We start from the raw sequence: 27,808 nt of genomic DNA on the forward strand, positions 1-27,808 counted from the left end.
CAACCAAACAAAAAAAAAAAATCTAAAAACCTCTTAAGTCTGTGACTGATGTAACTAAAGATTCTGGTGCTGAGCAGGAAAGCTCTCCTGGCTAGCCTAGCCAGGCTTGCCTTCAACTCCTTGTATCTCATGCAGGTAAGGAGCAAAAGCAGTAACGGAATTGTACAAAACTCAGTAACAATTACAGTGACGCTTGCATTGGTTTGTCTTGCATCTAGCTTGGGTATGGTTTCTTCTGCAAAAATAGAGAAATGTTGCCTCACAGAAACTGTATAGCTAGGTCCTGAGCTGGACTTCGGAAGGCATGATGTATGTGAGAAGTGCCTACTGGGGTGCAAGGTGCCATCTTGGGGCTCTGGAGCAGTGTGGGATTGTATTTCAGAGTAACAGTATTGCTTTTTTGATATTAAAATAAAATTACAGTATAAGAATTAACTTTCCAGTTGCTTCTGTTTGATATTTGAGGTAAGAATTCAAATATTAAGGGGTTGGCACTCAAACTGAACTCCCATAGGGCTTGCACATGGCAGCAGTGTATGCTCTGTGCAGCAAGCAGGCTTGGGATTAGATGTGGGCAAGAAAAAAAAAATGCAGTGACAAACTGTAAACAACTGTTGGTCCCTTCTGTTAGTCCTGAAATAATTTGCAAAATAAGATGATTGCTTAGAGCACTGAACAAAGAGTAACTGTGAGCATTTTCTTTTTCCCCTAACCAGGCAAAAGCTGGACAACAAAGAGCGTAGCTTGGAAAACATGAAAGGGCTTATTCAGCCTGATTGGGCTGGGCTTATTCAGCCCAATACCTGCCCAGGCTGAGCTCTGAGTAAACTGATGGGGAATGTCACATGTAGCAGCTACTTGGGAGCTTCAGGGTTCTGCAGTACATGGCTGAAATAAGTCACCACTCTGAAAAAGGGTTTTTCAGCTCTTCTGCTTCTGACACTCGAAGCAGTAATTTTTTTTCAGTGCTGGGAAAGGCTGAACTAAGATGCTGATAGTATTTGCCTGTAAAGGAGTTCAGGATGAAGGGAGGTGAAATAAAAGCCTGGGAAGGAGAGGGTTAGGTTAGCTGCTAAAAACTTCCTTTTTAGTAATGCTGTAAAAACACTGTCTGTGCTCTTCAGTCCTGGGAGTTGATTCATATCAAATTTCCAGTCCTGCTTGACAGAGTAACTAGAGTTCAGTGTGATGTTTTAGTGTTAGGCCTATGCTTTACTGTAGTCTTATTAACCCTTACTGTAGCAGTCTCTTAGCTGCTCTTGAAAGGCTTTGGGGAAGCCTGCAATCTGCAGAGGTTGTCTGTTAACTTTTTTTTTTATCTTTTTCTTTGTCTCCAGGAACATCAAGCCGAAGGTGAATGCTTGTGCTGCTTGGCTCTGCTTCAATGTGTTCCTCCTTTACTCCCTACTGCTTTGCAGTTGAACTTTGTCTTCACTCCATGGAAAAGCTGAGGTGGTTTTGGGCCCCTGAGCCCTGCAACACAGGCAGCCCTGCACCCTGCTTGAGAGCAGGAGGAGGGGCTTGGGAGGAATTGTCCGCAAGGAGGAACAGTGTGAGATGGAATGTGTAAAGCTCATGACTTAACAATGGATTGGTAACTTCAAGCAGGAGTGTATCTGCTGTTACTGGCTGCTTTCCCTAGGTATGCCTCAGTTTCTCCATTTTTAAAAGTGGAGGTAACGCATCCTTTGTAAACTTTTCTGAGGTGGAAAGCCCAGAGAGACTGTTAGCTCTTCAGTAACATGAGACTGAAGCCCTGGGCAGGGAATGATCATGGAAAATGCTTGTGGTTATAATTGCTTTAGCCTAGAGACTAAGTAGGGAGGAAGAGTTCAGTAAAACTTGCCATACATTTCCTGAGCCAGACTTGTAATGAAGAAAGTGGTTATGCATGAAGTAATTAACAGGAAAAATAGCAGGCTATTAATCTGCTAAATTGTCTCAACTTTGTTTTCCTAACTTTGGAGAGCTCTGAAAGGCTGCTTTTCTTTTACAACTTCCATGTTTCATTAACACTTTGTAGTTTTCAAATCTTGTTTGCTGGACAGAGTGGAGAGGGTAGGGAGAGGTGTGGTGGGTTGACCCTGGCTGGATGCCAGGTGCCCACCAATGCCACTCTATCACTCCCCCCCAGCTGGACAGAGGAGAGAAAATATAACAAAGGGCTCATTGGTTGAGATAAGGACAGGGAGAGATCACTCACCAATTATCATCATGGGCAAAACAGTCTCAACTTGGGGAAAACTAAGTTAATTTATTGCCAACCAACCAGAGTAGGGTAATGAGAAACTCAAATCTCAAAACACCTTCCCTCCACCCCTCCCTTCTTCCTGGGTGTAGCTTCACTCCTGGATTCTTTACCTACCCCCACAGGGGGATGGGTAATGGGGGTTATGGTCAGTTCATCACATGTTGTCTCTGCTGCTTCATCCTCTTCAGGGGCAGGACTCCTCACATTCTTCTCCTGCTCCAGTGTGGGGTCTGTCCCATGGGAGACAGTCCTCCACAAACTTCTCCACTGTCGGTCCTTCCCATGGGCTGCAGTCCTTCAGGAGCACACTGCTCCAGTGTGGGTCCCCCATGGGGTCACAAGTCCTGCCAGAAAACCTGCTCCAGCACAGGCTCCTCTCTCCACAGGTCTGCAGGTCCTGCCAGGAGCCTGCTCCAGCGCAGGCTTCCCACAGGGTCACAGCCTCCTTTGGGCATCCCCCTGCTCTGGTGTGGGCTCCTCCATGGGCTGCAGGTGGATATCTGCTCCACCATGGACCTCCATAGGCTGCAGGGGGACAACCCATCTCACCATGGTCTTCCCCAGGGGCTGCAGGGGAATCTCTGCTCTGGCACCTGGAGCACCTCCCCCTCCTTCTTCACTGACCTGGGGGTCTGCAGGGTTGTTTCTCTCACATGTTCTCACTCCTCTCTCTGGCTGCCATTTGTGTGCCCTGCAACTTTTTTTTCCTTCTTAAATCAGTTATCACAGAGGTGCTACCACTATCGCTGATGGGCTTGCCCTTGTCTGGTGGCGGGTCCATCTTGGAGCTGGCTGGTATTGGCTCTGTTGGACATGGGGAAGCTTCCAGCAGCTTCTCACAAGAGCCACCCCTGTAACCCCCCTGCTACCAAAACCTTGCCACACAAACCTAATACAAGGGCCCAGATCCTCAGCCCATGTAAAGGGATAACTGCTGTTCATCCCTTGGCATCACACAGAATTCCCTGGTGGCAGCCCTCTTATGACAGCAGCTGCTCCTTTAAAAACATGGCTGTGTTGCCTCCCAGCAGCAGAGTGCATTAATAAAGGTGAAAAAGAAATTCCAATATCTCTTTGTAAGCAATGTTCTAAAGACTCTCCCTTGTTCTTCAAAGAAAGAGAAAGCCCTTTAGCTTAGTCCCATCAATTTAAGCTGCATGTATTTATTAGTAATGCTACCACTACCTGTAGTGGTTGAAACCTGTCTAATGCTAATAATTCCCATTATTACTGTGGTGCCAGGAGGCTGTGATAGTCTTGTGTGCCTGATGTGACGTCCAGGAGGAGAGAAGCCCTATCAAAGGCAGTAGGGGAACCTGAAGGTAGAAGCTGTGGAGGGTGATGCAGTCTGTTCTCCCCAGGAGGCTGGTGCTGGAGCTGATGACAGGCTGCAGATCTCCTTGCTCTCGGTTTGCTAGGCTTGCTGCAACAGCCAAGTGGACGCTGGTCACTTACCAGCTGACAATTTTCTGTGAGCTCTTGCCTAATGATGCTTTTTGCATGCTGCAGGGACATGGAGTCATCTTGGGTGGATACTGCTAGCTCACAGTAACGCGGCCATCTCAGTGCTGCGCTGCCTTCAGTCCTCTCTGCCCTTCTGATCATGCTGAAGTTCCCAGGGATGCCATTTTTGCTTTCAAGGCCATGGTGGGAATAACTGTTATAATCTGGAAGATTGGACCCTGTCTGGGATGTATGTGCATTAACATGCTGACATGTCCATTCCAATATATCTCCAATGTACAATTAGCCCTGAGCCAAGGATTACTTTCCCTGAGCCTTTCCTGGCCGCTAAGCCCACGGCATCTCCCTTGAATATTGGATCTGGGCTCCTAATGCACCAAGTTCCCTGTAATTAAGCGTACCAGCTCCTGAAGGGTGTTTGTGCAACAGGAGCAGTGAATCAGATGCTTTTCCTTTGGGGCACCGAGCACCTGGAGGCTGTGGCCATCGGTTAATTATACTGGCTGTGAGCCACCCTGCCCTAGATCAAAGGGCTGGGTATGTCTCCTTGGTTCACAGGCAGCATTTGCTTCACTTCCAGACTAATTTGCGCTGGCTGGTTTGGGATCTGAACAGGCGGCGGAGAGTGGGGAAGGCAGCTCTGTACCTTTCATTGTATCTGACCAGCCTGGGCAATTTCACCTTCCCAAAACAGCTGAGGTGGGGACGCTGCTGCTGTCTGTTCAAGGCCTCACAGGTAGGCGCCTGCCCATGGGAAGCACAGACCCGTGTCACCTCTGGCCCATCTTGCAAAACGTCCCTTGCCCTGGCCCAGGCTGGCTGCTGTCCTCAGCAGGCATCGTGGGGTTTCTGGTGGACCAGGGGCAGCTCGTGTCCCCTTGAGAAGCGGTGCCACCCTCAATGCTCCTCTTTGTACTTAAAAAAAAAAAACAACCTAAAGAAATTCTGAGGGGAAATGATGGCATTTGAATAGTTCTGTTCTGTTTTTTTCTGTTACGTTTCTTCCGTTGGGAGCTCTGAAGGGTGTCTCCTGAGAAGCAGGGTCAAGTAGAAGGGCCGGGCGGGTGAATCTCCTGCCTTGTGGGCATCTCCACGTGGCATGCTCCACGTATTTCAGCAGGAGCTTCCGCGCTTCGCGTCCCCCGCCTTACCGGGAGGCCGGCGGGCTGCGAGGAGGTGCTGTCCCCGCGGCCCCGGCGCGCCCTCGGCCGCCGGTCCCCCGGCGGGGCCGCAGCCCCCTCTCGCGGCCAAGGCTTGAACACACACCCCCCCGCCTCTCTAAGGAAAGGCTGGTTACTTCAACCAGAGTTACCGAGCCTTGCGCGGCCTGAGCAGCACCTCCGAGCTCTCTTGCTGAGCCTGCCTGCAGGAGGGGGAGGCGATGCTCCGAGCTATTCCTTCGGCTCCCGCTCCTCCCGGGCGAGGGGGTTGCCTTCCCAGCTGTTTCGGGAGGGCCTCTTTCTCCTCCCCGTGAGCTCAGACCAGGGCTCCGTCATCTCACGGCAGGCGGCTGGAGCAAGAAGCCCTGCAGCAGGGTGCCGATGGCCAGGATACCCCCGGAAAGCCCTTGCCTGCTCTCCCTCCCCGTTCCCGCACGCTGAAGCGTTGGGAGGCTTTGCCCTTCCCAGGTGCTTGTGGCCCCTGCCGCCGCCTTGCCACCCGGGCTGGTCCCCTGCGGGACTCTGGTGCGACGGGGCACACGGGAGAGAGGGGCAGTCGATTTTGGGGAGTTCCTTTACCTTCCCATCTCGTTTTCAGGGATGCCTGATGGCTGACGCTGTGCTAATTATGCCTGGTTTAACTAGGAAAGCTGTGGAGAGGTAACCTGGCTGATGGCTCTTTGCCTGTTAAAATGGGCTGGAAAGTGAAGTCTTCTCCTCTTCCCCACGACAGAGACCAGTGCGGAGGATACACTGGCAAAGAATTGCCCGGGTAAGGTGTGCTCCTGCTAAAGGCAAAGGAGATGAAATGTGCTGTGCCACGGTCCTCCAGAGACGCAGAAGCAGGAGGAGGAACAAGGGCCGGCACAAGCAAGGAGCAATACAAATGTGGTCTGCTCAGGGAATGGCTTTTATTGACAAAAGAACAGCTTTTGCAGGATTTCTGCTGTGGGAGAAAAGCTGACGTGATCCAGCCTAAGAAACAGGTCTGCGCAGCAGCTTTCCAAGTCTTGTGAACAGAAATGGGAATCCTGCTACTTCAGGGCAAGGTGCCACATGGCTGTGGCGTTATTTACCTGGAACAATATGCCTTAAAACTAGACTGACCATCATGGCATGCTATGGCATGAGTAATTTGTAGCAGCACAGGAAGGAGGGGAGAATGGCAGTGCTATATTTTGTGACTGTATGGGAGGCAACAGGAGACAAGCTGGAGAAAGGGAGGAGGAAGGGTTTAGCGAGGAGGATCCAGTAGGTTGTGATTCTGGAGGTAGAAAACACAAGGTATTTTCATATCCCCTGCTCCTCCAAAGGAGTTCAGAAGGAGATGGAAAAGCTGGCAGAAGGATGTACCTCTGAGCCAAAATGCATTTTCACCGCAATCCCAAGTCAAGGTCAGCAGGATGATGAGTACCAGATGATGAGGCTGGAGGGAATGTCTTACGTGATAAAAAAGGAAGATTAAAAAAAGCTCATAACCACTAGTCATCTAACAAAGTCTTTGGATAGTTGTTTGTGAAAACCTTTCCCTGTGGATATGCCATCCTATAGCTGCACGTTCATACTGAGTCCCTGCTGTGAAGTCTCTGTATGGGAAGAGTGCTGCTTTCCCCTCTCTTCTTTGGGCAGAGATCCAGAATCTCATTTCTGACAATTGGCATGAGCTAAGCAGGTCAGGTTTAAAAAGCAGAGGAATAGGTATGAGCAAAAAAAGAGCATTGGGCAACAAGGTGTCTTTTGGTGGCTGCTTGGATTATGAGATAATTATTAGTTCTGATTATAGGTATTTCCACTGGGCTAAGCACTGTATTGCTGTTTGCAAGCACAGGGAAACTTTGCACAGCAAACATGGTCAAGGCCTGAAATAATGTGTTTGAAGGATTTTAGATCCAGCTGTGCCATGTATTTCACTTATGTGGTCATTGTCTGTTGTCTGTACTGGGCCGATTTGTTAGACCAGGTGTGGAGTCTTGTCTTGCCCTCGGCAACCAAGTCAGACTGCCACACACCAGGTCCTCCCTTATGAATGGGATTCAGGCCAGATTCTCGCAGCACTATAGACCAGCACATTACTCAATAAACTATTAAGCTTATCTGTAGAGCTTCTGGTAAAGGTGGTCCTGGTAAGAGGAACTGGTAAATGATTACAGGTGTTCCTGCACAAGCGTGTTTGTATGCAGCCAGCATCCCCAAGTGCAGAGGGCTGAGTGAGCAGCTCTGCCGGACCTCAGCTCTGGAGCAGATATCGAGCAGTAAAGCACTGGGAGAAACCCTAAAGCTCCCTGTAGGGTACAGCAAGTGTAAGGTCTGTAGATGTGGAGACCAAGAGCCTCAAAAGGAGATAGATGTTTAACTCTCCTAGATTCCAAGGAGATTCAGGCACCTGCATCCCCCTGAGGCTCTGGGCTGGGCTCTTGGGGTAGCTCTGCACAGAGTCACCTGTTTTGGAAAGACCTATTTCCTCCACATGTCCTCCTGCAACCTCTCCCTGTGAAGCCTGGGTGAAGGCTTGCACAACCCTGGAAGAAGTGAACATAGTCAGTCCCCTGTTACAGGGACTGTTATCTTGCCACTTCATCTTATAGCTGAGCCTCTTCAGAACCATAGGAGATGTGAGGTAGTGCAGGGCTGGATTGACTTGCTGCAATTATAGTGGCGGTTCAAACAAGGTGATGGAAAAAATAGGTTGGGGAAGGATAAGAAATGGAGAGAAAAAGCAGGTTATAAGTTTAGTAACTGGACCAAAAGAGGAACACCGGAGAAAGAAAAGCACCATGACACAGGCATGAGCTGAATGAGTGGGGAGTGGGCAGCATTCGGGAGGTAAGAAAAGTGGACTCTGGAAATACAGAAGAAAGACTAGGGAACAGGGAAAAGCTAAAGCTGAAGGCAAAGCAAAGTGTATGTAACCACAAGTATTTTAAAAACTTTGAGCTGGACCCAATCTTCCTGGGTCTGTTTCCTTTGCTGTCTAGCAAATAGCTGGGAAAGCCAGTAAGGCAGATAAAATTCCTCTCTTGGGCCAGGTCAGGGGAAAGATAATTGCTGTCTGCTGCCCTCCTCCAGGAGCCTGGGGAAGCCTCATTCAGCCTCCCTGGCTGCAGGTACGTGACATGGTCAGTGATGGCTTATGAGATGGTACACTTCCCACCGCCGTGCCCCGCAAGGTTCATCCTCGCCTCATCTTGTAGCTCATGTCTTTGGGCACAGTTCTGTCTCGGCCATCCTGAGCAGAAATAGCTTTGCCCAGCTTACAGTTAGGATTTTCATGTAAGCTCAGTGTGTGTGTTGGTTATATCCAGACACACCGTTGTTCAAATATTTACATATTTGCTAGACCTGGGATTAGAAACTACATCTCTGCTCGCAGAGAAGGGTCCTGCCCAGCTCCAGTAACCTCTCCACCAGCCCCTGGCTGGTCCTGACAAGCAGCAGCTCTGGTTCAGGATTGGACTCCAAGGTGCGAACAGGACCCGTGCCATGGACGCAGCAGCTACCAAAAAAACCAGCACTGAGGGGAGGAATTCTGCTGTTGATTAACCAACTACCTGGACAATATTGACGTGCACCGGACACGAAGACAATAACCAGCATAATCCAGCTGCTTAAGAACTTAAAGGATAAAGGCTTACAGCTGCTTCTAGTTTAGAAGACATAAAGCTGATACATTTCCTGTGACTGCACATCCTTCCTCAGTCCGCATCCCTCCATTAAGCGCTCCCGGGGGAATATCCCTTTCTTTGCCGCCTTACCGTGGCGCCAGGCCAGCCGGGCACGGGCAGCGAGCGGCGGGCTCCTCAGGGCGCCAGGGTAACGGCAAGAACTGTATTTAACAGCAGCAGCGCTGGCCCCGAGCGGAGCTCTGCCGTTCGCGTCCCGGAGAGCACGGTCAGCCCCGCAGCCCAACCCACGCCAACCCGTGTTCGAGCCCAGGGCCGCCTGCCGCTCCTTGGGACGCCGCAGCCCCGCTGGAGGTGACGGCTCCCGTACCGGGTGGGCTGCCGGAGGCCCCACCGGCAGCCCCGGCCCCGAGCCGCATCGTCTTTTCCCGCTCTTCCACCAAACGCGGCTCCGCTACGCCGGAGCGCAGGCCTGCCACCGGCCCGCCCTACGCCACGGACGACGTCAGCGCGCCGCCGGGGCTGCGCCGCTACACAGGGCACCTCGGCCCGGCGGGGCGGGGCGGCGCCGCTACACGCAGCGTTACGGCGGCCGCCGCGCTTTCCCCGCGCCGTCAGCTGATGGGCGCCGGGCCGGTCCCGCGGCAACATGGCGGCCGAGATCCACTCGCGGCCGCAGAGCAGCCGGCCCGTCCTCCTCAGCAAGGTCGAGGGGCACCAGGACGTGGTGAGCGCCGCGCTCCTCATCCCCAAGGAGGACGGGGTCATCACGGCCAGCGAGGACAGGTAAGCGGAGGCCGCCGGCCGCGGCCGCCTCACGGGGCGGTGAGGCCCCTCCGGGCCCGCTGCCCGACGGGGGCTCGGCTTGGGGCTAGGCCGGGGCGCCGGCGGCGGGAGCGGGCGGGCAGGGCAGGCCCGGCCCGGGCGGCCTCTCGGCGGAGGGTCGGGTCCGCTCCCCTCCCTTCCCCTCCCCTCCCCTCCCTCGGCGGTCTCCGCTCCGTGCGGGGCTGCGGCTGAGCCCCCTCCCGATCCTGGAGCCCCCCCCCGGAACCGGGCTCAGCGGCGGCGCGGTCCCAGCGGGAGGTGGCGGAGCCGGGGAAGCATAGCACTGGGGCGGGGTGCGGGGGGAAATCAGTTTTTGCGCTGTAAGTCTGCCAGGGGGCACGCAGCCATGACTCTTTGCCTGGAGCCATAAGGAAGTGACCGAAGCTGCAGTTCGAGGGAGGAAAATAGCGTTAGCCGACTTCCCGGAGCTCGTGGAGGGAGGCAGCGGCTGAGCCCACACGGCTGCGGGTGGGAGCGGGGCTCGGGAGCGCAGAGCTGACAGCGTTCCCCTGCCGATAGGAAAAAGCTGTTGTACTTCATGCGCGCTTTCCAGCCCCTGCGAAGTAGATGGAAAAGTACAACTCATTTGTGTGAGTAAAAGGGTTCTGCAGCGGTTACTGGCAGAACCAAATATGTGGGAATACGTTTTCCTCTGCCTTCAGCTGTGCTGGCTAAATCACTCGTAGGTGCATTATTGCTTCCCCTGTCTGTCAGGAGGGTTGGAGCTCCCTGACCTGCGTCAGTCAAAACAAGAGCATTCTGATGGCTCCGTCTGAAGGTCTCAAACCTGCTTCGTTCTGGCTGAAACCGTTCAGGGAGTGAGTTGGCACATCTGAGGGGAGAGGCGGTGATGAGCTGCTGAGGGCAGTGATTTCTGGTTGGAAGGGAAAACGTCTTCAGAGTCTAATCCCGATCCTCGGCACTGGCTCACATAGTATGTGAAACATCTGTCGCAAAAGCTGGTAATATCATTAAGCAGTTATTCAGATGAAACAAAAGTGGAAATGAGGAAGCAAGTAGCACAGAGGGTTGTTGGCTAGGGGAGGGCAGAGGGGTCTGCAGTGTAGTGGTGAGAGCTGGAATTTCCCCATGCTATGTGGAAAGTGACTTTTAAATGTGAAGAGGGGTAGGAGATGCTTCTTAAGAGCTCCCTGTCCAGAAACTGCAGTGGTGTTTGAAAGGACCACGTTAAAGTATGAAAGTGCATTCTTTGAGATGTAGCTTGGTGGAGGCATAATTTTACTGTTATCATATAAAACTTTTAAAACTGAATTTGCATTAATTTTTGCATAAATTCTTATTTGAAAAGCCTGACCTTGTGAGAAACAGTAGGATGTGAGTGCTGAAAATCAGCAGAGCTATGGTGTTACTTGAACTGGTAAACTAGGTTTTCTGCCATTTATTTTTAGGTCAAAAAGAGCAAACAGACCAGCTAGCAACAGCACATGGTAACTTTATAAGCTTACTGTTAGCCAAGGCATTCAAGATTTGGATGTGGAGGGGAACAGATCAAGTGCAAAGGATGTAAACTTGTCCTGGTTTAAGTGAAGTTTACCACATATTGTTGTTTTTTCATTAGCTGGTATTAAAGTGACAAAATTTGTATAGGACATGTCCTGGTGCTCTTATGCAGATCAGGTGGAAACACTGTCAAATTTGTCCCACTTCTCAGGGACCTGGCAACATAAATCTGATATTAAAAAATGCGAAGCTATAGCCACACTTATTGGTGTTGATTATCAGCATTTCTCAGAATCAGAAAGTGCTAGTCTATCTTCACTTCCTATGGAGAGGTGGTAAGAATGTATTTTTCATTGGCATGCTAAGAATTGTTTTCAAGTGCCAGTTGAACTCTTTAGAAAACGGGCAGTAGAAGTAGTTGAATTTGGAAGAGGAAAGCTTAAGTAGTTCCTTAAAGTGGCTAATTGGATTCTACCACCCTCCCCTTTTTTTTTTTCCCCTGAAGATTAAAATACTTAATTCTTAGGTGAGCTGTCAATTATTGGGACTGGAGTAAAAATCCATTGCTGAATTCTAAAAGCCTGAAGTACAAATACTGTAAGTTTGGGGTAACCGAAAGCAAAGATTTCCTTATGTTGTTTAAAGGCTATTTGAAAATATTTTTTTTCTGAAGCACTTGGGGTCAGGCTCCTATTCCTAAAAATATTTTTTTCAGCCATCAGATTGGGTGCCTGTTTTAATAGGCCATCACAGAAGTGCTCTTAAGTGCATTAATATCGGTGTTGGGGATTATACCATCAACTTCTAGCATGTGGCAGATATCTTGGTCGTCTTTCCCAAGCTTCCAGAATGCTGGAGTTTCGGGTGCTGGAAGGATTCAGCACATCATTAGCAGGATCAGAGGATAAAAGGCATATGTGCTTTTCAGACTGTACAATTAGATGTCAATGTATTAAATATTTTCATGCTCTTAGACTGCAGGACATCATACTGTGTAATGTGTGCAGTGAAAGGTATGTAACAGAGGGAAACAGAGTTTTGTGACTCCACAGAACAGCACCTGCCTCTGCAGAGCTTGATTTTGCAACTTAGTAGGGCTGCTTAGAGTTTAAAATGTAATTTCCTGCCTGGTAAAGAGGTAAACAGCTTCCTTTACTGTTGTAATGCCTATATAAAAGCAGCAGCATTTGAATCTCGACCCTTTGAAGCAGTAGTACATACTGCTGCTTGTTGAACCATGGCAGTAATTGTACCTAGCTTGCAGCAAGCAGTGACATTTGGATGTGTTAGGTATGTTTTCTGGCTTTGATTGGAAGATGGACTTGGTTGGTCTTCTCCCTTCCTGTGGAAATAACTTTCTGTAGTACATGTTGGATAACACGTTTTGGATGGGACTGGACAGCGTCCTTTTTATTCCACTCTTATGTGCGGTTGTTTTGGTATCTTAGTACTGTTCAGGATGAAGTTGGCTTTTTGGGTGCCAGTGTGGGCTGAATCTTAACGTGTTTGTGTTCAGTTTGTTTTGATACGCTTCCTGAAGGAGAGAAGAGGAAACAGCAATTTTTAAGAGTTCATATCTGAGTTAAACATGAACAGAATTGTATGGTACAGGCTTGCAGAGGTTTGCCTGTAGCAGACAATGCCAGCTTTTAAACTTAGAGGTCTAATGCTGAAGGTTAGCAGTCTGAATGCTTAGACTGTGTTGGTAAGAGCCAAGGATGCGGTTGCATCTTTATCTGGACAAGTTTTGATGTCAGATACAGACTGTGCAAGGAGAGCAGAGGCTGTTACCCACTTCTGGTGTGTGTAAATTTCTAAGAGAAGCTTTGGACTCAAGGCTAAATTCATGTTGCCTGCCTTACTAAGGGAGTTTACTTAGATCTTTAAACTTTCAGAAACTGTTGCACTGTATTACCTCTAATCTGGGATAGCTCCTACAATACATGAAAGCCTACTCACTCACATATCCTTCACCTACAGTTTAACATGTTATCAAACTTACTGCTCTCCTGTTTGTTTACTAAAAATGGGGTGTAGGTGTTAATACTGCATAACTGATTATGCTGCTAGCAGCAAAGTACAGAGTTCAAGAAACAAAAGAGCTGCTGTGTACACCAAAAGAGTAGGGCCAAAGTATTTTTGATTACATCTTAATACAGCTAAAGCTGTCAAGTATTTCATAATAACCACTCAGAGGAATGCGTTTGCAAGTTAAGTAGTGAGGAAAACATTGGTGTGCAAACATTCTCTTTGAATGTTGTAGATTATCCTCTTGTTAGAGGAGTTGTAGTTCTTTCTATTTTAAATTATATTTCCTAGAATGAGAAGTAATGGTTCTATTTTCTTTTTGAGGGTACAAAAGATGCTATAGTAGATCTGTGAATACCAATAAAAATGTAGCTCTTTTTTTAAAGTTTTGAAGCCAAAAAAGGAAGCAGGAATACCTGCAGGAGTTAAATAGTTACTTTTCCCAATCTGATTATTTGGCAGGGTACTTTGCCATCTGTGAAGCTTTCTCAGAGCTTACCTAGAAGGGATGATTAACTCTGCGTCCCTATGGGCATCTTGCATGACCCTGGCTCTGCGACAACTTTTGGAATTGTTGCAGTGTGTCCTTCAGCTTGGGCAGCCAGCTCAGGTACCAGCTGTGGGTTAGATCTGGCTGTTTGAGGCTGGCTCGTGTTTTCTCAGAGCTGAGGTAGGCCAGTGTGGGCTGCACAGATCTGTGATACAGTCAAATCTCTGGACTTAGCCTTATCATCCTTGTTCTCAGCAAACAAATAACTAAGGCAAGATGAGTGTTTCCCAGCTGTAGGTGGGGATGCTGAGGGATGATAAGCTAGTGTACGTGACCCTAAATGCAAGATTAAGGTAGTCTATTTACCACAGGTTAACAGGATCTCTAGAGCCACTAGCACATCTGAATGCTGGTGTTCTGTGACCATCAGCAGCTGCTATTGCATTGCAACTGCTGCTTAAGTTGCAGTATTAAGGGTTTTTTCAGTTATGGAACTTAAATATTGGTCAAAAATAAAGTTTTAGTGAGAAGAAATTCAATAAAAAGCATCAACTACGAGCTGTGTCCTTGAGCTTGCATTGCACTGTGATTAAAACAGATTCCTAATGCTGTTTTGGGAACATGGTCAGTAGCAGTCTAATACTTCCAGTTTATTTTGACTACCAGAAAAATGCAGTCTTCTGTTCTTGCTAGGAAAACAATTGTTAGTGATTTATTTCAGATAGGAAAGCAATTGTTAGTGGTTTGAAGGGGTTAGGAAGATGCAGTTCTTGGAACAGGGCTAGTGTAGCTGTGTGGTACTTGCCGCAGTGCTTGTATTGTAACAAGTTTGGATTTGCCTGCCAATCTTTCATCACTTCTTTCTCCCTAACATACGTGCATTTGGCTTTTAGAGGGCAGCGTATGTGGCATGAGCACAAATATTGTTGGAACACTGAAGGATTTTCTTTGCTCTCAAACCCCAAACTTTTTCTCCAGCACCATTGGGTGCTTACTCACTCTGTAAAAGAAAGAACAATTGAGAACAACAAAAATCCTTAGAAATTGATAAGGCCACCCTCAGTATTGCTTAAAGATGGCTTTTGTGTGTGTTTCTTTATATTACATTAAAAAAACCCCACCCAACCAAAAAAATCCCCTTTGAATTACTCTTCTGTGAGTAATGTGCATGCTTTCCAGCTGAAAGCAACTCCTGGTTCAATACTCAGTGTTGGGCAAGTCTAGAGGTCTATTTTAATCTTGTTTTACCTCCTCCTGCCACTCTCAGATATCTGAGTCTACTATAATTTAAAAAGTAGGTATCTATCTCTGGGTGCTCCTTAATGAGTTTCAACATTTTCATATCCTTACTGAGACTGCTGTCAAACCAACCTGTGTCTTTCTAGGCCCTTAGTAGGGAATGCTTAAGGAAAGGTGAGTGATAGCCAGCTCTTCTCAGGTACTGAGCACAGGCCTCTTCATTAAATAAAGACGAAGTTTTGAAAAGACTGCTAAAGACTTTAGGGTTGATATGATATGGTGGTTCTCATAATAAAACAGTTTCATGGTAGAAGGAGACTGTGGAAGTGGAGTACTTCTCTGGTCCTTTAAGCTAGAACTGGTACTTCACAAATAATTTGTCTTAACAGAAGGAGATGCACCACAATAACAGGTCTGTAAGAGAAAGAATCAAGGAGAAGTGGGATTTTGGCACAGGTTATTTGCTGACTACGGTGAAACAACCTCTTCAAATTTTGCTCAGTCAGAGCTTTGTATAATTAGATATAAAGCTGTCTTACAGCTTATCTTTGCAAGCATGAGACTAGTGAAGGTCTAATCTTACTTAAACCAAAATAAGAAGCTTTCAGAAGTTAATTTTGCTAACTCTTGCAGCTATTTGCTTGGGCTCTCAACTTTAGTGAGGGACTGTACTGTTGATGATCACTGTACAAATTATACTTCCAGGCAATAATTTGCTTAGAAAAAACAAATCCTTGCTTCCTTTATATTAATTCCTAGTTTAGTATAATTGACCAGAATACTGAGAGGAAACAAAGTCTACTTTGGGGAAAATCAGCAATGCATGATCTCAATCGCTATGATAACTCCTAGTCTTTTTATATCAAAAATAATTGCATGATTTTGGCTAGAAGTTAAAGAGTTAAATTAGTAAGGGTAGAAGCTACCATCTGAGATGTTCAGAACAGTTTGATTATGATGGACTGGAGTAATGTGCCACTGACCTGGTGGAAAAGTGACTTGATTCAAAAGCTGAAAATCATTGTTTTGAGGCAGTGTGTACTCAGCTGTATTGATTTCAAGTTTTAGAAGAGGAAAGTAGTACATTGAGGGTGGGCGTTGTCTGCTTTATTTTTGAGTGGTCTTTTAAAGAAAAGCCCTTAAATGGATTATAGAATTAGAATGCTACCTTTATATCTTCAACCTCAAAAGTTCTACCCCTGATGCAAAATATCAGTCCCTTCCTGTGCTCTTTTTGTTAAAGTCTTACTGGCAATCCTATATGATGTTTAGCAAGTCTATTCCCTATCTTTTTTCCTAAAAAATTCTAAATACCAGGCCTTTTTTTAGCTAAAAGTAAATAGAACAACTCATCTCGATGAAGTCTCTTGACAGTGTTTCCAGGTATGCATATTTACAGATCATTTAGGTTTCCATTTAGGAATGAGGAAGTTAGTTTTAAACAGTAACAAGGCGGCAAACAATGGTTTGGAGAGGAAATTTCAAGTAGACTTAAAATAACCTTAACACTGTCTACATGTGTGCTCTTAACTGCTTGATGTAGATTCCCTTCAAATGTGCCTATTGTAGGAATGTTTTTGACAATAACTTTCCACTTCCTTGATGATTCTCTTATATCCCTCCTCCCAGGATTTGACAGTCATGAGAGTGGTATAATGCTAAATGTTCTCAAGCCTGTTTTTCCTTTCCTTCCAAGGCCTGATTCTGAAAGGTTACAAACTAAAAACAATTTTATAAAGAGCCTTAGCGTGCTGTCCAAGTCATCTTGTCAACTTCTTTCAGTTCCCATTTGACTGGCTAATCAATCCTGTTCATATTGAGGCCAGAGGAGCAGTGCAAAGTAACAGTGCTACTAACGTTGCTTGTCCTTTGCATTCATTCGTACATGAGGGAGTAGATGCATGGGTTAGAAGAAATAATACTGAACTAGATATGATGTCCTCTATGGATCCATACATCAATATTTGGGGATGGAGATGTCAGTAATGTGCTGGTCTGGAGGATGAGGTGCTTCTGTTACTAATATTTAGTATATGGCTTGCTGAAGGATGAGTTGCACAGAGAAGCTGTAAGAATTCAAAAGTTCAGACTTCCATAATGGAATGATTTGCAAATATAGTTTTGTTTTCAAACATATCAAACACTTAATCTGCTACAAAACAAGATGTGGTTTGCTCTGCCAAAGCTGGGAAGAACATGCAAATTGAATTTGACTTAAATCAGCCAGAGCCAAGGAGAAGGAATTAAAGGATTGCAATATGTAGCATTTTCTGAGGTGAGCTAAAATAGTATTTCCATTTCATGCTTACTGAAACTCAGTGTATAAACAGTTTTGAAGAAAACACTTCAGAATCCAAGGGTGGCTATTCTTAGTACTATTATTCTTGTTATGTTAGAGTACTGTTGGAGTGTTATTATTTCTATTATGTTGTTCCTCAAACTATTATGTTCGAGTAGCACAAAAGCTAAGAGGATTGGAGCTGATATATAAGTAGCGAACTGGTTCAGAAGCAAGGGATGATGGATTTACAACTGTCTTCTCCCTGCTTTTCCCATGACACAGAACAATACGAGTATGGCTGAAGAGAGACAGTGGACAATACTGGCCCAGCATCTATCACACCATGTCATGTAAGTACAATGCTGGAGATGGTAAATGATGGCCAAGCATAGCTTGGGTTTTGTACCTGTGCTGTGTGTGGGAATACCTCCTTCCCATTTCCTCAAGTGCTGGATTCACTTGATGATCTTGAATTTGGGAACTTTGCAGCAACTCTAGCTCAGACTTTAATTTGAAACTAGCTGTGTAGTGGGTGAGATCTAAGGCAGCATTCTGTCACAACCAGATCCTTCACCAGGTAAATCACTGTGTGGATCTGCAGCTGTAGATTTCTCAAATTCTGGCAAATAACTCATCTGCCGAATAAGTGAGCTTTTCAAACCACTAGCTGAAAGTTCAGACATAAGAATATTCTCTGCTTTCCAAGGTGTGCATCTTTTTTCCTTTTTTTTTTTTTGTTTTTTCCCCAGCATTTAGATTATTAAGAAAGCAATACTGAGTAGCAGCTTCAGTGTTGAGTAGATCTTGAGTGTCAGTGTGCTTTTTTGATTTTGAAACGTGACTCAGCCTGGGTGCTTTACTGTAACTTTTTTAATGTAGAGTTGCTACCTAGACACATACCACATATAAGAAGAGGGAATACAATGGCAGAATAAAATGTCATACAAACAAAGGATAGTCTTTGGAATGACAATTTCTGCAGCAATTTGTATACAAATGTTAAATGAAGACCAAAGAATTGGACTCCTTGATGTTCTGTGTCTTTTCAGCTGCAGGCTGAGTAGCCTAGGCTCTAGGTTAGAAATACCAACTAATCTTTTTTTTCCTAATAGTTGGTCTAAATTACAGCAGTTGCTCCATTTATCAATTTTTTAAATAGACTATTCAGATTGTGTTCTAAAATGGTTTATACAAAATAAAGTGTGCCTCTAGGTAGTTCCAAGGGATGGACTTCTGTTGTGGTTTAACCCCAGCTGGCAGTGGAGGTTTCTTCTTGGAGAAGAAAGTATTAGTTTAGAACACTGAATCCTTCTTATCCTTGTAATTTGCAAGTTTAATGAGGACATTCTTCAGTGAATTTTTTTTGCAAAATTTTCATGAGGACACTTTATTGTAGTTTTGTTGTTATTGCTTTTCACATCTATTTTAGCTCTTAATTTCAAAAAGGGGAGTAGGTCTTCAGAGGTTTTCTGCTAAAAGAGATTGTATGTAACTCAAAAACATGAGTCTCCTTAAAGTTGCAGGTGTTGAGACATGATTCCATATGAAGTTGACATGCAATTACATATTTCTGTCTCCCACTTTACTCTCTCTAACGATACAGTCCTCAAATGTAATGAACGGAATATTGTTCTTGTGTACAACTCGGGACTCCATTTGAGGTAATTTGAGTGAGCTCAAGTTCTCAAGTGTAACCAGCAGCACATGCTGTTGCTGCTAGCTTGGCTTTCAGCCTGTGTAAAATTCCTCTTACTGAGTTGCACCTTGTGGTGGGAAATCATGTTTGCATGTGGTTCCTAGCAGTATATCTGAGTTCCTGTAGTAGTGTACCTTTCCTCAGCTTCACATAAGGGAATTTAACTGTCTTACCAAGAGACATTATCTATACAGACTAATTTCTATCAAGCTACTTAATCTTAAACAGCTTTTGTCCTGAGTGAAAGAATTGGGTTTAATATATCATGTGTATCCTAATACTTCCATTTCAATAACTGTAATGTGCTTGCTTTTTTTGACAGCACCATGTTCAGCCATGGCTTATCATCATGACAGCAGACGAATATTTGTAGGCCAGGATAATGGAGCTATCATGGTAAGTTGCTGTGACTTTTCTTCAGAATGTGGATTAGAATTGCTTAGATTGTCTGTGAGTACCAGGTGTTGCTGGCAGCTGATAATTTGTTTTCTTTCCCTTCTGTTTGGAATGCAGCTACTACTAAATGGCTGAACTTCTTGGCAGTTCACCTGAGTTATACATGGGAGGACTGCAAGTAAACAAGGGTTCTTCTGGCTAGATGTGAGCCAGCTAGCCTCAAGAAGTCATTGTGCCATTAGCATAGCAGTGGACTCAAACAATTACACTTCATCAAGGAATTATTTTGAGGAGTACATTAAGCTGGGCAGAGTGCCATGGCAGTGTGCTAACAGGGGTTGTGAACTGCCCCTAGCTTGCATCTGGCCAGAAGTATGGATCTGCCTGTATCTCATCATGCACATGTCTCCGGATTTTCTTGCTGCAGATCTTTTTATGATGTGGAAATTTCAACACTAGCTCTAAAATTACAAGAGGCAGGGTTGGTTTCTTTCTGGGAAGTCTTCCTTCTGTCTTTTTACACTCTTGCTGTAATTGCTCTCCCTTTCTTGGAGAGCAGATACATATGGCAGAACAGAAAGTGGGTCTGTATTCTTCCCCTCTTTTCTTGGCAAAGGAGGGGAATCTTGTGATTCTCAGATGCTTTAATGGCTTCCTTTCTCTATGAAAATAAGGTCAAAATAATAACTGTCCTTTAAGGAGCCAGGGTGCTGCATGAGTGTCATAAATAGTGATTCTACTGATAACTACTGTGAATAGCCTACACAGAACTAATTGAATAGTGATCCTTGTGATAACTACTTGAAATTGTAAGCTGAGACTTCTAAAATTTCAGTAAGCCTAATGGATCAAATAGAGAATATTGTCACTTAAATCTGTCCATTATGAAGTCTCAGATACTTAAATTCTAAATACTACCAAGATACAGGGTTTTTTGTTCCTGCTAGGGACAAATGAGATCTTATCTCTTCCTATAATCTCCTTTCAGCAAACTCGGTTCTGAAAGGATGCTCCCTGTTGAAAATGTAGTTTGCTAATAACCTTAATTTACAGTTGGTGTGTCAGTGTGCTATGGTCCAGCCTGAGAAACTGCTAGTTTTTAGTGAGATCTATTGCTGCTGTGCAAATTCTGGCCTGTGAGGTTACTGCTCTTTTTGGGGTATCAATATTGCTTATGTCACTACGGTATCTTTTCTAACAGTTCCACTTTGCTTTTAGGAGTTTCATATTTCTGAGGACTTTAATAAGATGAACTTTGTGAAGACTTATCCAGGTAAACTGTTAACCAGTGTCTAGACTAACATTTGTGTGAAGAGGAGGCACCTAAAATGCGTGGGAAACTGGACACCATCACAGATTAATCAAGTCCATATATGCTTTAAATCTGACAGACCTTCTAGTTGTCACTTAGTTGGGGATAACTGCCATAGGATAAATGCTCTGTTATTGAGTAATCTTCAGTCAGGTCAGTCTGAGTTGCAGTCATTATCATTAAGTTCAGTACATCATTAGCATGAGAGTGTAATGAGCCAGAACTAGTGAGTTCAGATTTTGCTCTTCAAGTGGAGTAGTTATACTGCATGAATGTTAGGGTGAGAGCTTTCTAAAGGTGCATTTTGGTATTTGCAATTTCCATCTTTACTTTCTGTAATCACTGGGCTTGGTTACTTCTAGCTGAAGATAAGAGTGCTTGCTTTCTCTGTCATCTTAAAAGAGCAATAGGAATGAAAAAGATCTTATTTTTCCAGTACATGGGGAATAGGGATTGTTCTAATATTTATGGAGATGCTAATTCCAGCATTTGTCTACACATCCTTAAAATAAATACAGAACTAGATTGCTGGTTAAAAATTGGAATATTAATGTGAAAGGCCTGAAGGGGATTCTTAAAGACTGCAGATTACGTAGGGAAACAAAGTGCAGTTAGTCTTAATGACTCCCTGACACTGATAGAAGCAACATTCTTGCTTAGGAGGAAAAGATCTTTTTCTTAAAGCAACAAAACTCTCCTTTATCCTAAGGAAGATGACTTAACAACTCAGTCAAGGGAAGTCCTTCCATCTTGGGGGCAAGGGGCGCTTCTTTCTAATGCTCATGTAACTTCTTGCTTAGTGGTAGCGTTCTAAACAAAGCTGGGTGGCATTTTGTTGCTGTCACAGGTAGCAGTTTGAATGCTGTGGGCTAGATACACTTCCAGGTGCTTAAAAGCATGAATCTGAGCATAGCTCCCCTGAGGTAAGGAAAAGAGGCACTTAAAGAAAGCAGTTTAGGTTTTTAGATGTGTTGCATTACTCCCCAGAAATCCTGGCCTAACAAGAGGAAGCTGAGGGTTTGGCTGCTCCTTAACCAGAGCATCTTGGGTATCTGGGCTGAACTCAGCTTCTCTCTGGGGGAGAAAGGCTTAAATTAGCTGACTGCATGTTTGGTTCATTTAAGCTCTTCAGAAGGCAAATACCAACCAGAACAATGCTAACCTTTTAATTCAGCCTAGAGGCAAGTATAATATGATGATGGTAAAAGTGTCTCCTTGGGGCATTGTATACATATCTTCAACCTATGTCTCTCTGAGTTAGAACATAAGAACATGTCACATTGATTTTTAGGAAAAAGTAGCCAGAATCTTTTTCTTCCCGCAGCTCATCAGAATCGAGTGTCTGCTATTACTTTCTGCCTGACATCAGAGTGGGTTATCAGCACTGGTCATGACAAGTGTATCAGCTGGATGTGCACCAGGAGTGGGAGTATGCTGGGGAGACATTACTTCACCTCTTGGGCTTCATGTCTACAGTATCCTTTGAAAAATGATTGCTACCCTGAAACTGGAAGAGTACTTTGTTCCTTTAGCTCAATTTGCTCCCTCCTTTTCTTGTAAAAAGCTAGAGTGAAATCTCTTGCAAGTCTGCACACCCTTATTCTGATTAGGTGTTTAATACCTTTATTTGTTAGCTGTTGTTAGATAGTAGAAGGGCATGTTCTGACCTTGAGTTACAGAAATTGCAGTGTGTACTAGTTCCTAATTTTGAGGTGTTTGTCTGTAGCATCTTGTGGAAGTGACTAGTAACTGTATCTACAGCCTGGCCTGTATACTTCTAGCTGAGTCACTTTGTTCAACAGATGCCAGTGTGCGTTTGAGTCCTAGAGCATAAAACATCATGAAGACACTTTGGACTGCTTTAATTCTTCTGTCTTTGCTCATGTTAATCTTTTCTAGTTTAAGCTATGGGGTACATTGAAACTTTATTCATTATGAGTAGTAATTTCTCTGTGTGCAGTTTGCTTTCCTTGCAAATTACTTTTAACTGCAGCATTTTTAGCTTATGGACTCTGGTTGTCTATTCAGCTGTAAGTACTTTAGGGGATTCTTTATCCACGTAAAAGACTTACAAACACAGTAGCCTAAAATGTAGTTCATTTATCAAAACTTTTGAGCATGAGTTAAATACTTTACTTTAAATTCTAGAGCTATTTTCCAGCACTTGTTAATAGTGGCAGTTTAGATGCGGATCGACAGTAACTGGAGGTACTGGTTGGTGTATGAGGATTAATGGCAGTAATGTTGTAGAAGTGGCATGGTTCAAAAGCTGAAAGAGGTCAACTACATCTCTTGAAAAAATAAAGACCTCTCTAGAATTGCTATATACCTGTGTAGTGCTGAGAAACTAGGAGGAAAGCTAACTGGTTGCCAGCAGCATGTCTAGCCTTCTGAGGTCTCCCATCTGCGCAGACCCTGCCTTACTGACTGAAGAGCTAACAGGTTTGTATTGTTGTACTCTTGCTCTCTTCTGCTGTCCTTGTTTTAGAGTTCAGGGGCTTTGTGTCCCACAAAACATTTCATGTACAGCTCGCCTCAGCTAAATGCTGCACAGAACTGGGTTAATACTGGTGTGTGTTTTAGGAGACTAGCTCACAGAACAGCCTGGTGCCTCTGAGCCTCACTATTTGAATTCAATGTGTTCTATAGCTAATGCTGTTGCAAATAATGGAGTACTTTCTTTTCTGCATTTTCATAATAATATGACCTTTTCTATCAAGATAAAAATAAATTTCCACTGAAGACCATGGCATTTGAAAATGCATTGTGATTGATCCTGCCTTTGGACTTGTGTTTGGAAGAGCTAGCTTTCTGGTGTGTGTACTAGGTGCTTGGTCTCCCTATCAGGAGGTTCCTTAGGAGCTGGTTGTTAATGATCCTGTGTGTAAGCTTCTGAAAAACACAGCAGAGTGCCTATTCTTTACTGGATTAGTGGGGATAATGCTAGCCTGAACTTCCAAGATGAAGAAAGGATCACATGTTCAGAGACTAAGTGGATTTCTTGAAAGCGAATTGTTCATCTCAAGATTCTGAAGGCTTAAGAGATTTCAGAATGTCATCAGATGGCAAAACCCCTGCTTTTTTTCACTTACGGTGGTGGGCTTTTTGGTACACTGACTTTTTAAAGTTAGTCTTTTCTGTTGCATAGAATAGGCTACTTTGCTGGCTGGTGCTTGTGTTTTTGTGTGGCTCCAGGAGGACAGGTGAGTTGATACATAACTCTTGGGTTATGTGGTGTCAGCTGTATGGGGTTTTTGTAGCTCTTCCTTATATCCTGAACAGCAAAAGCCTTCTAAGGGTGGCAAATGATCTGGTCCCATCCAGCTTCCTATGCTTTAGTTTCTGGAGACAGTAGTTACGTAGTGACAAAAACTGAATGTCAGAAAATTGTTATGATGTATAATGCTTTTGCCAAACATGCCACCGTGTTAATAGATAAGATGTTAGGATGTGCTGTGGCTTTTATGTCAGTGTTAAATGGCAGAACCCTTTCTGAAATACTGTTCAGTCTCTGATACTGTGCTCAAGGACCTGCATCAGTAAACTTGAAAGTGCAGTAAACAGAACAAGAAATTACATGGTCTCACCTTCTCAGTAGCTAGAACACTGGGAGTATACTTCCACTGTAGGGGAAATGAGCTGTGGCGGGTCAACATCCTTGTATCTTAGTTTTCCTCTCATGTGGGCATCAACTAGTATAATATGCTAGAAAACTAAGAGTTTATAGGAGCAGATACTAAGTAAGACTGAATGCCACCCAATGTCCAGTGAGGTAGTCCTAATGGTAGCTCTGCACTGCAACAAGTAGCCTGAGGAGTTCTGGTATCTCTTGTAGAAGGTCATGAGTGTGTTCTGTAAATATCTGCTAGAAACGGTCTAAATCTACTTGGCTTGCCTTAAACTAGGGGATGGATTATCTCATGGCTTCTCCAGTGGCTTTCTAAAAGGTTTCTGACTTATTTTCCATACTGTCCTACTTGCACATGTAGGGAAGGGTGAGGAGAAGAGAGGAATGAAAAAGGTTTAATTATTACAGTCTCCAACCCCTTTAGATGTAAGTACGTAAATATTTATCTGGAATATTACAATGTTCTTTTCCAATTTGTTTAGACTCTGTAGCTGACAGCTGTGCTATCTGTTTCAGTCCCATAAACTACTCTTAAGAGCAAATGAGGCTTCTCCTTGACTGGTGTTCAGATATGATTATGAAACTCGGCATGCGTTTGTTGGTGATTATTCTGGACAGATCACTCTCCTGAAGCTTGAGCAGAATACTTGTTCAGTTATTACAACGCTCAAAGGGCATGAAGGTAAAGTAACTCTTCCTCTTATAGAATCATTTAGGTTGGAAAAGACCTTCAAGATCATTGAGTCCAACCATCAACCATGCCCACTAAACCATGTCCTGAAGTGCCTTCTCTATGGGCTTTTTGAATACCTCCAGGGATGGTGACTCAACCGCTTCCCTGGGCACCCTGTTCCAATGCCTGGCAACCCTTTCAGTAAAGAAATCTTTCCTAATATCCAACCTAAATCTCCCTTGCAACAACTTGAGGCCATTTCTTCTCGTCCTGTCTCCAGCCACCTGACAGAAGAGACCAGCACCCACCTCACTACAATCCCCCTTCAGGTAGTTGTAGAGAGCGATAAGGTCTCCCCTCAGCCTCCTTTTCTCCAGGCTAAACAGCCCCAGCTCCCTCAGCCGCTCCTCATAAGACTTGTGCTCCAGGCCCCTCACCAGCATGGTTGCCCTTCTCTGGACCTGCTCCAGCACCTCCATGTCTTTCCTGTAGCGAGGGGCCCAAAACTGAACACAGCACTCGAGGTGTGGCCTCACCAGGGCCGAGTACAGGGGGACGATCACTTCCCTGCTCCTGCTGGCCACACTATTTCTGATACAGGCCAGGATGCCGTTGGCCTTCTTGGCCACCTGGGCACACTGCTGGCTCATATTCGGCCGGCTGTCAACCAGCACCCCCAGGTCTTTCTCTGCCGGGCAGCTTTCCAGCCACTCTTCTCCAAGCCTGTAGCGCTGCATGGGGTTGTTGTGACCCAAGTGCAGGACCCGGCACTTGGCCTTGTTGAACCTCATGCAGTTGGCCTTGGCCCATCAATCCAGCCTGACCAGATCCCTCTGTAAAGCCTTCCTACCCTCGAGCAGATCAACCCTCCCTCCCAACTTTGTGTCATCTGCTAACTTACTGAGGGTGCACTCGATCCCCTCATCCCGATCATTGATAAAGATATTAAGCAGAACGGGGCCCAATACTGAGCCTTGGGGAACACCACTTGTGACCTGCCGCCAACCACAACCCTTTGGGCTCGTCCATCCAGCCAGTTTTTCACCCAGCAAAGAATACAATTAATTCCACTTGACCCAGATTATAGTACCTCTTTGTAAGTTGGGATGAGACGTTCAGTTGGGTATCTACCTCTTAAGGATAGATACTGGATAAACAACTAGTGCAGGGCAGTAGTTATCAAAAGCTGTTCAGAGCTGTACATATGACTGTCTCTTAAAGAAAAGACACATTCTTGCTGAGGGGAAATCTTAGCCTTATAAATACTGACAGGTATTTTTATTATAGATGAAAAGTAAAGGTAAACATATGCATTCAGTTAAACACGTTATCCACTAGATGGCCACCTTTAAAAACTTTAGTCTCCTTTAACGTTGAAAAGAAAGGACGAGAATGTGTTACTTTTTTTTTTCTCGAGACCCTGTAGTACTATAATAATATGTAAAGCAGCTTTAGCAAACCTCAATCTAGATTCCAAAAAGCCACTTAAGTCTTCCCAATGCAGACTTTGATGTTCTGATCAATCTTTATGAAACTCTAGTTCAGTTTCTTTTGTTTAGCTGAAACTAAGCCTTGTGCAAGAAATCTACAGAGCCTTTTAGAATCAAAACTGTGTAGTCAAAGACAAATGTCTCATCCTGTGTAGTATAGCTGAAGTCCTTATATCAGATGAAGAACCAAATAGTCTGTAACATAATGTGGAGCACCTGTTTGCTGTAGTGAGTAAGGCAAGAATGCAAATCACAGAAGAATATGTAATTTAATAAAAAGCTGAGAGAAATAAACAAGACTTAATGCCTCTTCCCATGTAGTACTGGCAACTTTCAAATCGGCTGACTAGTTTGCATTTGGGTAGGGGTGAATTACTGGGTCATAAGTCTCTGACCTACTGGAAAAGCCTGCCTTGTTTAATAGCTCTAAGTATAGAGTAGACTTTGTTAAAGCTGGGTAGACTCCTGATTTACAGATTACTGTAAAACGGTAAAGCTGGCTTTGAATAAGGGAGGCAAGTTGAGATTTTCAAATTATAAATGCCTCTTCTGCTTTCAAGCAGAATTTCAGATTGTTTCAGTTAAGAGCAAAATAATTCTGCCCTAGAGACTCCTTTACCTCTGCATGCTTTTGCACTGTATTAAAATGCAACCCCTTGATAGATACTATTGTTAGTCTGAAAGCAGTATGGTACTACATATAGTGCATATTCTATCTGATGAGCTGTGGTGGGCTTCCAAGCACCAACTCCAGCAGTGCTGTCCACATAGGAGACAACCTTGATTTATATATAAGTTCCCTAAGGTGACTGTGATCCTCAAAACAAGAATTGATCTAGTATAGAAGTTGATTAATGAGGGGCAGAACCAAGTTTTGTTTTTTTTTTTTCAATTATCGTAATAGTAGGTCCTTCATTTTTTTCTTTTTTTTTTTTTTTTTTTTTTTTTAAAAAGCAAAACAGATTATGTGTAACCTTTTTGCCCCCACAGTATTTACATAATATTCTCAAGGCCTGGTAACTCTAAATTTAAATGGCATCTAGTTCTTCTCTGAGTGCAGCTGTGTTTGCCAGACCTGAAAAGTTGGACTTCATCTTGTTTCCTTTCTAGCTCTTGCCTAACTGTGACTTCATAAGCAAGCAGGATTTGGTTTGCAGTTTAAATGGTTTTAGAACTGTCTTCAGCTGTCCTTCAACAGTCAGCTTCCAGAATTCTCCATATTTTAATAGCCTACTCTGTGCAACACTGAGATAATACTCAAACTGCCTTTTATGGTGTGGATGGTCACTGTTCTCTTGGAGACTATTCCCAAATGGGTCAGTCTGAAAACAGTGTGGCCCTAAAGGAGGCAAGAAAAATCTCTTGCTCCAGAGAGCTTGAAAGGACTGATTTGGGCTGTAATTACTGTGGTGGTTTGACCCTGGCTGGATGCCAGGTGCCCACCAAAGCCATTCTATTGCTCCCCGTCTCAGCTGGAGAGAGGAGAGAAAATATAACAAAGGGCTTGTGGGTCAAGATAAAGACAGGGAGAGATCACTCAACCAATTACCGTCATGGGCAAAACAGACTCGACTTAGGAAAAATTAACTTAATTTATTGCCAATCAAATCAGAGTAGGATAATGACAAATAAACCCAAATCTCAAAACACCTTCCCCCCCCCACCCCTCCCTTCTTCCTGGGCACAGCTTCGCTCCCGGATTCTCTACCTACCCCACCCCCAGTAGTTCAGGGGGATGGGGAATAGGGGTTACGATCAGTTCATCGCACGTTGTCTCTGCCACTTCATCCTCCT

At 44.7% G+C, this 27,808-nt stretch overlaps 1 protein-coding gene across 1 annotated transcript in view; it reads left to right on the top strand.

The window, feature by feature from the left end:
* The first annotated feature begins 9,079 nt into the window (after nucleotides 1-9,079).
* WDFY1 (WD repeat and FYVE domain containing 1) overlaps nucleotides 9,080-27,808 on the top strand; it is a 30,390-nt gene continuing 11,661 nt past the window's right edge. The window contains exons 1-6 of the mRNA XM_030027494.2: nucleotides 9,080-9,281; nucleotides 17,102-17,169; nucleotides 18,838-18,911; nucleotides 20,130-20,184; nucleotides 21,548-21,698; nucleotides 24,421-24,533. Of these exons, the coding sequence (XP_029883354.1) occupies nucleotides 9,145-9,281; nucleotides 17,102-17,169; nucleotides 18,838-18,911; nucleotides 20,130-20,184; nucleotides 21,548-21,698; nucleotides 24,421-24,533 (598 nt within the window). The 5' untranslated portion in view covers nucleotides 9,080-9,144. The remainder of the gene's footprint in view (nucleotides 9,282-17,101; nucleotides 17,170-18,837; nucleotides 18,912-20,129; nucleotides 20,185-21,547; nucleotides 21,699-24,420; nucleotides 24,534-27,808) is intronic.

The sequence above is a fragment of the Aquila chrysaetos genome, chromosome 10 (assembly GCF_900496995.4).
Source record: "Aquila chrysaetos chrysaetos chromosome 10, bAquChr1.4, whole genome shotgun sequence".
Taxonomy (NCBI): domain Eukaryota; kingdom Metazoa; phylum Chordata; class Aves; order Accipitriformes; family Accipitridae; genus Aquila; species Aquila chrysaetos.